General features: G+C 37.0%; 1 protein-coding gene across 2 annotated transcripts in view; it reads left to right on the top strand.

The window, feature by feature from the left end:
* gbe1b (glucan (1,4-alpha-), branching enzyme 1b) overlaps positions 1-14,148 on the top strand; it is a 168,834-nt gene that overhangs the window by 77,395 nt on the left and 77,291 nt on the right. For both annotated transcript variants that reach the window (XM_048161402.1, XM_048161403.1), the window contains exons 8-10: positions 302-417; positions 911-1,038; positions 4,744-4,842. In XM_048161402.1, the coding sequence (XP_048017359.1) occupies positions 302-417; positions 911-1,038; positions 4,744-4,842 (343 nt within the window). The remainder of the gene's footprint in view (positions 1-301; positions 418-910; positions 1,039-4,743; positions 4,843-14,148) is intronic.

The following is a 14,148-nucleotide window of genomic DNA, read 5'->3' as shown; positions in this document are numbered from 1 at the left end:
ACAAACTATCGATTAACAATTCCAGATAGTTACAGAAAGTGTACACCAGGTCTTTAACAGTTTATAAGTTTTTGTAACCCCCCCCCCCCCATTTTAATTAGTCTAGTTAGTTTTGTTTCAAATATGATTTTCGGTGATCAAGATCTGGCAGCAGCAGCTAATTTTTCCCCTTGTTTAGCGCAGTAAATCCCCCATATGCCAGCAAGCCAATGAGAACGTGGGAAAACATATATACAGGTGCACAGAATGTAGTATTCATGTGAGAACTGCATAATAACTGTTTGTGTTTGTGTGTGTGTAGCTGGGAGGTCTTGCGTTTTCTCCTGTCAAACCTGCGCTGGTGGATGGAGGAGTACAAATTTGATGGATTCCGGTTCGATGGAGTCACATCTATGCTCTACCATCATCATGGGATTGGTACGTCCATGGAAAATTAAGCACTTGATGTTCTTCACTTATAATTACCATACACAACAACCTTCTCCCACTGTAAATGTCACAGGCTTTTATTGTAGAACAGGTAAAAAAAAAAATGTTTTCTTGGAAGAGCGATCGTTCCAAGGGCATTTTCAATACACAGTGTTACGTAAACTCTCATAAATAAACAGATTTAAGCAGGAAAATCATGTGATACAAGTTCTTTCAAGCAAGAAATTAACTACACAAATAGTGTGCAAAGGTTATCCTGCTATTTTTTCTTTTCTAATGAATTTGGGTAGGTTTTCAAAAATCGCTTTGACTAAATCCTATTTGATTTTAGTGAAACATGACATTAGACTCACTTAAAAAAAAAAATCATGTTTCTTCCTAGCTCTTAAAATGAATTTTGTGTAATTGCTAAGTAATAATCATTAAAATTTAACTGTCAGCTATGGAATCTGATTTCAACTTCATGTTCCCTGATGCTCAGGAACAGGATTTTCTGGGGATTATGCTGAATACTTTGGACTCCAAGTAGATGAGGAATCTCTTGTGTACCTCATGTTGGCAAACCATATTTTGCACACCCTCAATCAAGACTGCATCACTATTGCAGAGGTAAGCCATATGTTGTCTTCTGAAATGCACTGAACATAGAAGCTGAGCTTGAGTAGTGTTTATCTCAGCCAGCAGTTCTTCAACTGAATTGCTTCTGTTCTTATTCTGATGCTTTGAGATGACAGTAATACTACAGTATTGTCAAAGTTCCCAAAAGTCATGGCTTATACTTAAAGCTGCAAAAATATGACTGTTTTCAAACATATATATAATATATATGTAATATATGTAATATAGACTACCATTCAAAAGATTAATGCTCCATTTATTTGATCAAAAATACAATTTACTAGCTTACAAACTAATTTTTACAATTTACTAACTTACAAACTCATTTTTGATGGATAGAACATTCAAAAGAACAGCATTTTTCAAAAAGAAATCTTTTGTAACATTATAAATGTATTTAATGTCACTTTTGATCAATTGCATCCTTGCTGAATAAAAGTATTAATTCCTTCAACAACAACAACAAAACTTTATTGACCCCAAATTTTTGAACAGTAGTCTTTATATAAATTGTTATTTGTATTTTTATAATGTTATTAAAAGAATAAATTAGTGAATGCCACTTTACTGGAAATTAGACACTGTATTTTTTTAAATAATTAAACACCATGTTTTTAAACAAAGTTAACATTAGGGCTTTTCACACTTGAAATAGTTAACCCTGGGTCATTCTAAACTGAATCCTGGGTTATCTTGCTTCACATTTCACACTACTTTTAATTTACCTGGGATTAACAATTAAAGGGTTAGTTCACCCAAAAATGAAAATTCTGTCATTAATTATTCACCCTCATGTCGTTCCACATCCGTAAGACCTTCGTTCTTCTTTGGAACACAAAGTAAGATATTTTTGATAAAATCTGATGGCTTAGTGAGGCCTGCGTCGCAAGCAATAACACTCCATTTTTCAATTCCCAGAAAGCTACTAAAAACATATTTTGTGTCATTGATTGGATAAACGCAGCACGTGACTAGCATTGCGCATCCTGTATTGCCGACGGTACTATCGAGTTTATACTGAATCGACATGTTGGACTATAAAGCTAAGAATGAAACGGTCTCTTGTTCACTCAAATTGCTAACCCCCTTCTAAATTACAAGTGTGAAATGATCCATCACCCAGGGTTAAAAGCGGTGTTTAGAATGATGATAACCTGGGGTAAAGCGCAATGTAAAAAGCCCTAGTGACTTTATATATGTGCAGACATTTGCATGTGTCATTATATGATTAAAGGGTTAGTTCACCCAAAAATGGAAATTCTGTCATTAATTACTCACCCTCATGTCGTTCCACACCCGTAAGACCTTCGTTAATCTTCGGAACACAAATTAAGATATTTTTGATAAAATCCGATGGCTTAGTGAGGCCTGCATTGACAGCAAGATAATGAACACTTTCAGATGTCCAGTAAGGTACTAAAAACATATTTAAAACAGTTCATGTGACTACAGTGGTTCAACTTTAATATTATTAAGCGACGAGAATACTTTTTGTGCACCAAAAAAAGCGAAATATGGACTTTATTCAACAATATCTAGTGATGGACGATTTCAAAACACTGTTTCATGAAGCTTCAAAGCTTTACGAATCTTTTGTTTCGAATCAGTGGTTCGGAGCGAGTATCAAACTGCCAAAGTCACTTGATTTCAGTAAACTAGGCTTCGTTACATCATAAGTGTTTCAAAATTTCGTGGTTCATGTGACTTTGTCAGTTTGATACACTCTCCGAAACACTGATTCAAAACAAAAGATTCGTAAAGCTTCGAAGCTTCATGGAGCAGTGTTTTGAAATCACCCATCACTAGATATTGTTGAATAAAGTCGTTATTTTATTTTTTTGGCGCACAAAAAGTATTCTCAAAGGTTGAACCACTCTAGTCACATGAACTATTTTAAATATGTCTTTAGTAGCTTACTGGGCATCTGAAAGTGTTAATTATCTTGCTGTCAATGCAGGCCTCACTGAGCCATCAGATTTTATCAAAAATATCTTAATTTGAGTTCCGAAGATGAACGAAGGTCTTACGGGTGTGGAACGACATGAGGGTGAGTAATTAATGACAGAATTTCCATTTTTGGGTGAACTAACCCTTTAAATATGCAAAAGCACAAATGAGATCTGTGAACTCTTCTTTTAAGTAGAAAGGTGTCTCTCTTGCTGTACTGGTTATTCTGTTCAGAATATGCGGCGGTATCATCCGAAATGACCACAATACCTTTAGTCATGGCTCGATAACCTTAATCTTGTCAACAGCGACACTGTATCCCAACTCCACAAAGACAGAATTAACCTTCAGAGTCAACGGGACACAGTGCATTAAATTAGCACTCAGTGGCTCTGTCTAAAGCCATGATTAATGAGACCACTTACTTTTTACTTACTTTGTTCTGTGTTTTGTAATTAGTGGACAGTGCCCACCAGAGATATCATCTAATTCTCTTTTATGAGCTCCATTGATAGAGCTGGACTGTGAATATTAAAGTTTGCTTACATTGCAGGAAACAATTAAATAGCATAAAAACAGAATACAAATATAACAAAAAACTGGGACCACAGTGGTGAAAGCTACTTTTCGCATTCAGCGTTTAATTCAATTTTGCACACCACTGCATATTATGTGATACCCTGCAGAAAAGACTAGCTTGGCTGGAGACCACTGCTAATCTAGTCAACGAAATTACTAGCAGAAATTGATGAGTCTTTTGATTTTGTCGGCAATAACACATTTGGCTGGTCATGTGATCCCAACATGTCCGCCCCCATGAGGCGACCCACTCCATGTATATAAATAAATTAACTTTTACAATGCCAGATATGACTGGAGTCATCATTATATTTTAATTTTCAAAACATGTATTTCAAATACATTCTCTTTTTTAATGCATAAAATGTTTAAGGATATTTTTAAGTTCCACTTCATGTAATATAAAGAAATTACCTTTAATTAGGCCAGATATAACTGAAGCCATTGTTATATTTTAATTTAATTATATTGATTTTTCATATACATCAATCATTTCTTATGCATACATTTTTAATGATGTTTTTAAGTTTTTCATATGCATTATTAATTTTAATGTATAAAATTTTAATTATCTGTTTCAATACATTATTCATTTTTAATGTATAACATGTTTTAAGGATGTTTTTAAGTTCCACTCCATGTATATAAATAATTTAACTTTTATTAATCCAGATATGACTGAAGCCATAGTTATATTTTCATTTTTATTATATTAATAATTTTTCATATGCATCAATCATTTATGCATACATTTTTAACAGTGTTTTTTAAATTCCACTCCATGTATGTAAATAAATTAACTTTTATTATGCCAGATATGACTGGAGTCATCATTATATTTTAATTTTCATTATATTAATCTTATTTTTCATATACATTATTCATTTTTAATGTATAAAATGTTTTAAGGATGTTTATAAATTCCACTTCATGTATGTAAATAAATACATTTTTAGTCATCATTATATTTTAATTTTCATTATATTAAACATAGTTTGAATACATTCATGTTTTATACGAGCACACAAGTCATATGAACCACTTTTATAATACTTTCATGCTACTTTTGCCATTTTGAGCCACATACCCAGTCCACATTTCATTTTTGGCTAACAATAAATCTAACCTCTCCATATTGCTGTGTTTTTAAGAAATGTATTGTTTTTTAAGGATGTGTCCGGTATGCCCACCATTTGCCGTCCAATTCAAGAAGGAGGTCTGGGTTTTGACTATCGCCTGGCCATGGCCATTCCAGACAAATGGATTCAAGTAAGTCTAACATAAAGTGATAAATAACACAAAAGATTCAATGCACAGCTTTATATCATGGATCAAACTACTGTACAGCCCTACTGTAAGTGTAGCCAAAGGCTTTAGATATACAAAGACGGTGCATTCATATTACTATGAATGGGAGAAAATGCAATGTGCAATATAGCTGAATAAGTACCACCTTCTAAATAATAGAGTCAGTCGGCAAGTGGTAAAGTCATTGCATCACTGCAGCTGCCTTTAGAAGCTCCAGTTGCTATACTGCACATGTGCATTGGCTGGTCAAGCCTGAAAAAATGCTTCTTTTTTTTTTTTTTCTTTTAAATTTTTAAATTTAAAGGTCCCGTTCTTCGTGATCCCATGTTTCAAACTTTAGTTAGTGTATAATGTTGTTGTTAGAGTATAAATAAAATCTGTACAATTTTAAAGCTCAAAGTTCAATGCCAAGCGAGATATTTTATTTAACAGAAGTCGCCTACATCGAACGGCCAGTTTGGACTTACATCCCTCTACTTCCTTCTTTATTGACGTCACTAAAACAGTTTTTTGACTAACCTCCGCCCACAGGAATACACAAAAAAGGGGGCGTGGTCTTGTTGCGCTCCCACGGAGAAGAGCAAGAGTTGCGTTTGTAGAGTGTGTTTGTCGCCATGTCATCGAAACGCTGTTATTTTCATCCCGCAGTCCAATCACCGGGTCTGATTCCGGCTCAAATTGATAGGGTAAAATTAAAGACATGTTTACAATAACACTGAGCTCGTTCATCTCCACGTTATGGTAAGAGGCGTGACCTTTCCGGGCAAGGAGCGCTAAGCTGCTGTCGAATCACAACACAGGAACCGCTGTCACAATCAGAACTCGTTACGTATTTCTGAAGGAGGGACTTCATAGAACAAGGAAGTCATCAGCCCGTTTTTATGACAGTGGAAACAGCGGTATACAGATAAGTAAATTATGTGAAAAATACTGTTTTTTTACACGCGAAACATGAACACGTTATATTGCACACTATAAACACAATCAAAGCTTCAAAAAACCACGAAAAACGGGACCTTTAAGAGATGGTTGTTGTCAGATTTAATTGGTGATTTCAAATATGAAATTTAATCATAAGCTTGGTGAACATCTTCAGAGTTTGTTTCCCCATTTAAAGAGATAGGAGCTGTACTTGATTGAAATAGCTGCCCAAGAGGTGTTTCAAAGATGGCCGCCGAGTGAAATGACTTGCCTTAAAGGAACTTAGGTGTAACTGACAACTTCACTTTTCACATTTCAGTATATTCCCTCCCGATGGTGCCAGTTTGTTTGATCCATATCGTGCTAAGCATCTCATTCATCACGTACTTGCCCTTCTTGTAATTTGGAAGCGAAACGTGTTTCTATCTTTTTCTCGGGGGAATTAGATGTGAAGATACTGTATCTAGAACCTGCTCCAAATCTAGACTGACAAGCGGCGGATCAGATAAATAGGGCGTCTTTCAATTTTTCTAGGCAGATATTTATAAATTGTCATGCACTTGGAAACTAGGATGCGTTTTATACTTGCGGTCATGTTTTTTCCTGTCTTTTTTGTGAGTGTGCATAATTAAAAGTATAATTATGGGCAATTCTTCAATCATTTTTCTTAATTAGGGTTTCTTCTGTGAGTTGATCTAAAGCATTCCTTTGTTCTGTGCTGTTTCTGTGGATATGCATATTAATGAAGGTCTTCTCATTATGGATATATATATAAAGAGAGAGAGATACTTGGGATTCTTTTCTTTTTTTGGCAGTAGCACATGGCAAAGCACATCTATCAGACTGATCAGAGAGCCATAGTTTATAAACTCTTTATTTGAGCCATTTCTTATATCTGTTCACCACTCTGAGTCTAACCAAAGACTATAGATATAGAAAGACAGTTCACTCCTATTAGTTATGAATGGTAGAAACTGCAGCGCGCAATATGACGGAATACGCGGAATAAGTAAAAGAGCCAATCGCTGATTGATAAAGTCATTGCGTCACTGCAGCTGCCGTTAGAAGACTCACGCTTAGGACTGCACATGCGCATTGGCTCGTATAGCCTGAAAAATAAACTTTTTAAATGCTATTTGAGTATAATTGCTGATTTGAAATATGTTATTTAATTGTGAGTTCAGCAAGCAGTTTTTGAGATTTCATGATTCCCCCATTCAAATAGATAGGACTTGGTCTTGGATGCCCGAAATGGCTGCCCGGAGGCATTGCAAATATGGCCGCCAAATGAACAGACTTTCCTTGAAAGGTATTTTGGTCTGACCCATTGGTGGGTTTAGCTAGATATGATAATTGGATGCTTTTTTGAAAATAAATTAAAAATTCTGTATCATCTGAAGTAATTGGAAACCAATTTGGTTCTTTCCATTTTTCTCTGGGAATCTCAAGTGGTCGTGATTATTTTGAATACTCTCATATATTCTGTTTAACACAATGCCATATTTTTGATGTTTTGCTTTGAATCCAGTTCGCTTTGCCTCATAATGGTTTGAAATGAAAGTTACACAAAAATAATAGCTTGCATTTTAATAAGCAATTTTAACCAGGACTCGGGACATGTCCGTGCGTCGCCTATCAATGATATCTTGCCCGCTTCCGGTTGTTTATTTTGTAGAAACCATGTAAACACCAACAACGCTTTAATATATTATGTGTTTTATTAGACAGGTCAGCAACTGTTTTGATACATTCATCAACAGAAAACTAATTACGTTATATAGCTCAGCACAGTAAGTCTTATTGTTTAAATCTCTTTTTCTTGATTTACAGCAAGTACCATGTTTTACCATGGCTAATATCGATCTAGGTTACTCCAGTGTGCAGCAAGTGTATCATAGTAGCCGCTCAAGTATGTGTCGTTAGCCTCATAGCATAATTGCCTAAGTCATTTTTTGGCCAAATTGTGGTATCTGCCTTTGAAATATGATCTGGGCAATTATGCTATGAGGCTAACGATGTTTCAAATATATCTAATATGATAAAACAGCGCTGCTTTACCCCACATACGATTGACCGGTAGCAGAAGCGGCGACTGCGGCATAATAAAAGTTCTGCTGCTCTCAAGACGTGCGCTGCACTCGTCTTTAATTAGCAATCGCGGACGCGATTCATACTGCTCTGCTTCGTACTACAGTAACGTTATTAATTTCATCCATGAACATGATTTCTGCCCGAGTCCCATCCCCATTCTTATGCCGAGTTCAGACTGCACGATTTTCAAAGTAGTCGGGTCACTGTTCTTTTCACACTGCATGACTATCTTGGCCAGCATTCAGTCGCTGCTGCGTTCAAACTGCACGATGGATCGGCGACAGAAGGTTTCACACTGCATGACTTTACAATAGGAAGAATCGCCGACAACTCTGTCTGGCACGCAAACTACGTTTCACAACCAAACGCACGCGAGACCTGACAAGGAAACAACGTGCGCAAGACCAGAGTTCTCACGTGAGACTGGCCCTGCGTCTCAATCAGCTCCCTAGCTCCCTAGGTAGTGAATCAGTACATAATGAAAGTGAATGTGGCTGATACCCTGATCAGTGCCCTGACTGCTGAACTAGGGAGCTGATTGAGACACACGGTGGGATTATTATTAAAAATAGTAGCCCGCATGAAGCTTGAAATACGAATTGCCTGTGCGCTGATTTGCAGCGAAAACAATACAAAGAAAAGAAGAATATGGAGGAAATGTTTGGGGAGACGCAAAGTACAAGGATTGTGTGTTCTGCAATGACAGTTGGAGCTAAATACATAACTTTTCAATGTGCTGCTGTTGCGGATGGTCAAGCAAATGTTTGTGCTTTGTTTCTGTTTGATAGAATTGTAATGTTTATGTGAATGAAGCCATGCTTGCTGATATTATGGTGTATAACTCCTCCCCGAACTCCACGCTGCTCTGTATCTTGCTCTCTGATTGGCTGTCGGTCATCGCCGATGTAGTTTTCAGTCAGAACACTTTTCACACTGCAGGATTTTGAATCGCCGACAGGTCCAGATATTTAGCATGCCAAATATCTCACTGGTGTCGGCGACTCGTCGGCGATTCTCTCAGATCGCGTCTTTGCTCATTCACACTGCGTGATTGTCACTCGCGTGAACGAGCACCGATTTGCCTGTGATTTCGGCATTTGTCGGCGATTTCTCAAAACCTGTCGGCGAGCCAAAATCGGGGCTAAAATCGTGCAGTCTGAACTCGGCTTTAACCACCAGCTGTAGACGTGAAGAAAACACCTCCCATGATTCTGCAAAATAAAGGCGTCATCAAGCTACTCCTTTGTTTTGAATGAGCGACCTCTAGTGGCAAAAAATTTACATATTGTAGCTTTAAGACAAGATTTATTTTACAAGTGAAATTCTTTCTTATGTCTTCATTTCAGAGAAATTATTATTTTTTTAAATATCAAGAGTGACAATTAAATGATTAAATATTTTGAGTGGTTATTCTACTATTCAAAAGTTTGTTGTTGGTCAGATGTATTTATGTATTACAATTACAAAGAACTGCTTTCTATTTGAATATATTTTGAAATGTACTTTATTCCTGTGATGCAAAGCTGAATTTTCAGCATAATTACTTCACATGATCCTTCAGAAATCATTCTAATATGCTGATTTGCTGCTTCAGAAAAATTTCTGTATTATCAATTTTGAAAATAGTTGTGCCTGATGTTTTATATTATCAGAATTCTTTGATGAATAGAAAGTTGAAAAGAATGGCATTTATTTAAAATGTATTACTTTATAAAACTGTCACTTTCAATCAATTTAATCCATCCTTGCTGGACAAATTCTTACTGACCCCAAACTTTTGAACGACTATGCATTTTTGTAAAGTAGTGATATGGTTATATGAACATCAAAACAATCTTGTATTAATAATTAAATGTCCTTGAATCAGGAAATTTGTACAAATGGGGCGGTTTTATTCGAAACATCTAATCATATTGAATTTTATAAATATAATTTACTTTAATATAATATAAAAAAAAAAAACATAATATAAAAAAGTTTCATTTAATAGCATTATTCTATGTGTTTAATGTGCCATTGAAAACTTCTCTGATGTTTTGTAACATTCCTGTCTGCATTCCTGTTTACCTTGACAGCCTTATACAGTAAAAGCAACAACAACAAAAAGCTGTATGTGCCCTGTGCACTGCAGAGGTGACTGCTGGTGCTGAGCGCACAGCCTCCATGGAGAATTGGCATGCATTGCTAAACAAGGCTACCCAGAATACAAGGCTTTTTACCAGACCAACAGCATTGGGCCGTGTGGTCGTCTTTGCCCCAGATGACACTCTGCGGCTCCGCTTCAGTAGGCTGATTCACTGCTGCACTCTCCACGCTCAAAGATGCCGACTTCACTGACTCCGGATCAGTGTTCCGAATGGCATAAAGGCTGCTTTTTAAAGTTTGCTTTTTTTCGTATGACATTGCCCAGCTTGCAGTATTTATTTGGGGCTTTTCATCCAACACCGCTATCGATTTCATTCTGCGTTGGGGTGCAGATGAGACTGCACTTCAAGGGTACTCGGATGACTTGGAGTTTGAAAAAGAACTAAAAAGAGCTCATGGATATGTGTGCATACGAGTGTGTGACTCGTATCTATGTATATGAGCCAATATAGTTTTTACAAGGAAGTTGTAGATGGTCCCCTGACCTGAGGCATGTCGGAAACAACAGTAAACTTTCTGGATGCACTGAATCTCACAAAAACTACATGGGTCATACTTTATTATTATTGCTTATTTTTACTTATTATTATTATTATTAGGGTCCGAGCACCGATGGTGTGAGGACCCTGTTGTAATTGCTCAGTCAATTCTTCTTCTCCAAAATGAATCACATTTTTGATGGCCTAAACATGCTCAAACTCATGAAACATTGCAAACGCATCAGAAGTGGTGAAAATTTACGTCTGATATGGGTTTCAGAATTAAGGCTGATTTATACTTCTGCGTTGCGTGAACGCCGTTAGCCATTTACCGCTTCTCTGCCGCTTCTATTTGTAAGCTTCTCTGACAATGTATATGACAAGCTGCTGCTTCTTCGGTTTTTGCCTTGATACTCAACATGACCGCGGACACTGCCTACTAGTGGTCTGCATGCACATCGATGCAGACAGAGACACAGAAGTATAAATGAAAACAGATGCCGTAGTTCCGACGCAGAAGTATAAATCAGCCTTTAGGTGTGGCAAAATGGCTTTATAGCGCCACTTACAAATTTTCAATTAAGCACCTTGGAGATGTGTGGATATATTTTATATTGGTTGGATGCACTTTTTTGGACTTCAAAATCATGAGCCCCATTCACTCCCATTATAAAGCTTGGAAGAGCCAGGATATTTTTTAATATAACTCCGATTGTGAATTATCCCTTTAATTCTCATAAAAATAGTGCATCAATGCAAATCTTAAAGGTGCCCTAGAATTAAATATTGAATTTATCTTGGCATAGTTGAATAACAAGTGTTCAGTACATGGAAATGACATACAGTTAGGGCTGGGCGATATATCGCATGCGCATTTCGTCAGTAAAGCCGGTTCCCTGATTACCGCTAAATCGCCATCACCTGCTTTCAAATGGTGCACCATTTAACAGACAGAGCCGTAGTTCACTGATAAGCCACGCAAATATCGCGTTCATTATCGAAGGCGATTCATCTGCGATATGAACGTGGCTTATCAGTGAACTACGGCTCTGGCTATTAAATGGCGCTCCATTTGAAAGCAGGTGATGGCGATTTAGCGGTAATCAGGGAACCGGCTTTACTGACGAAATGCGCGTGAGAATCGCATGCGATATATCGCCCAGCCCTACAGACAGTGAGTTTCAAACTCCATTGTTTCCTCCTTCTTATGTAAATCTCATTTGTTTAAAAGACCTCTGAAGAACAGGCGAATCTCAACATAACACCGACTGTTACGTAACAGTCGGGATCATTAATATGTACGCCCCCAATATTTGCATATGCCAGCCCATGTTCAAGGCATTAGAAAAGGGCAGGACGTCTGGATCTGTGCACAGCTGAATCATCAGACTAGGTAAGCAAGCCAGAACAATAGCGAAAAATGGCAGATGGAGCAATAATAACTGACATGATCCATGATATTTTTAGTGATATTTGTAAATTGTCTTTCTAAATGTTTCGTTAGCATGTTGCTAATGTACTGTTAAATGTGGTTAACGTTACCGTATCGTTTCTTACTGTATTCACGGAGACAAGACTGTTGTTATTTTCATTTTTTAAACACTTGCAGTCTGTATAATTCATAAACACAACTTCATTCTTTATAAATCTCTCCAACAGCGTGTAATGTTAGCTTTAGCCATGGAGCATACTATCAAACTCATTCAGAATCAAATGTAAATATCCAAATAAATACCATACTTACGCGATTAGACATGTTGCATGACGAACACTTTGTAAAGATCCATTTTGAGGGTTATATTAGCTGTGTGAACTTTGTTTATGCTGTTTAAGGCAGTCGCGAGCTTGGGGGCGGGGAGCACGAGAATTTAAAGGGGCCGCAGCCTGAATCGCCGCATATTTAATGATGCCCCAAAATAGGCAGTTAAAAAAATGAATAAAAAAAAAATCTATGGAGTATTTTGAGCTGAAACTTCACAGACACATTCAGGGGACATCTTAGACTTATATTACATCTTTTGAAAACACATTCTATGGCACCTTTAATGGTTGTAGAAATATGCTGCTTTTTCTTTAGGCATAGTATGCTATTTTTTTTCTTTTTGAGTTTGGTGTGAAATAAAACCTTGGCTTCTTTATGACAGGTTTCGTGAGATCACCTTAAAAGAGTAAGAACTGATAGTTGGTGTTCCACTCGGGAGGCATTGCAGAAACACTCTCATAGACACACACATCCTAGCCCTGCTTTTAATGTCGCCCAACCTGTCTGATTAATCCGACCTCTGAGCCCGTAATGGCTACCCGACTACATCCTAGAGCCTCTGAGAAATTAAGATGTCCTAATAAGAGAAGCAGATAAGGCTTGCAGCACAAGTTTGCCTGATTTGATCTGATTACCACTCCAAAACGCTGTCACTTCCAATGGATAGCATAACAAAAGCCCTCTAATTTGGCCAGTGCCCTTCTGTCCGAGTCCAACAAATTGAAATGTAATGGAAACAATTAGAGGGAGTGAAGAATGCTGGCGTCTCACAAGGACAAGAACAGCCGGAGAATGAAACTCGGCTCTGTTTCCCAGCTAAACATACAAATTAACTTAGGATTGGTCTGAAGTCACCTCTGTTTTTGGTGCTCTTCATTTCAAGCTGTTTGGACTGATATAAAAGTCCATTAAAGAGATAGTTGACCCCTATATATATATATATATATATATAAATACAATTCTTCATTATTTGTCAATATTTACTCACCTTAAAAATAACATTCCAAATTCATATGACTTTTTTTTCTTCCTTGGAAAAAAATAAATAAATAGAGGAATTCTTACAGGACTATTATAGGTTCAGTACAATTTTATTCTCAATCACAAGCATTTCTGGCATAATGTTGATTTAAAGTGCCCTATTAGGCTTTTTTGGAAATTACCTTTCATGTAGTCTGTATATAGCGGTTTGCGAGTTTTAAAGATCAAAGTGCATGATAGATGGAGTTATTGTCTCCCAAAAGGAAGAACCGATTCTGAACTGCCTGAAACAAGCCGTCAGTAATTCCAGCCTTCACGAAACTACATGATTTGTAACAAATTTGCATAATGCCAGCCTATGGTTTACATTGGCTGCCCGCAAACAACATCAACTTTTACCCACCCTCAAACACTGTAGTTGTAGCTGAGGCCTGGAAGAGTTCAGTTCATGTTATCGACATGTTGAGAAGATGCTGTTTTCTGTGCTGCGCTTCATTTCCAAAGAATGAAGATGAGGGTATGAATTTGTAAGGACCACCCGTTGGCCCAACAATGGCATCCAATGGCGTGGGCAAAATTATAATGTGCTTGTGTGAAGTTCACTTAATTTATTAGAATATAATTGTAATTTTGCTTTTGCTCTGTGCTTAATCTGACTGCATTTTCAGATGATTATTAAGTTTAGAATACACATTCCATAAGGCTATGAAGAGTTGTAGACAGACAGTCACAGAGCACCACAAACAAACAGCAGCCGCCTTTACAGTTTCTCCTGAACCAAAACAACAAGCTGTATTCAAACCATGTCGTAATTACTGCAATTAAGATACAATGACCCATGACGTTCTACCCGGAGCTTTTCACATCCTCAAATCCGTATTTATGCGT

This window comes from Megalobrama amblycephala, linkage group LG16, assembly GCF_018812025.1.
Source record: "Megalobrama amblycephala isolate DHTTF-2021 linkage group LG16, ASM1881202v1, whole genome shotgun sequence".
NCBI lineage: Eukaryota > Metazoa > Chordata > Actinopteri > Cypriniformes > Xenocyprididae > Megalobrama > Megalobrama amblycephala.
This window is presented reverse-complemented; position numbering and strand designations above follow the sequence as displayed.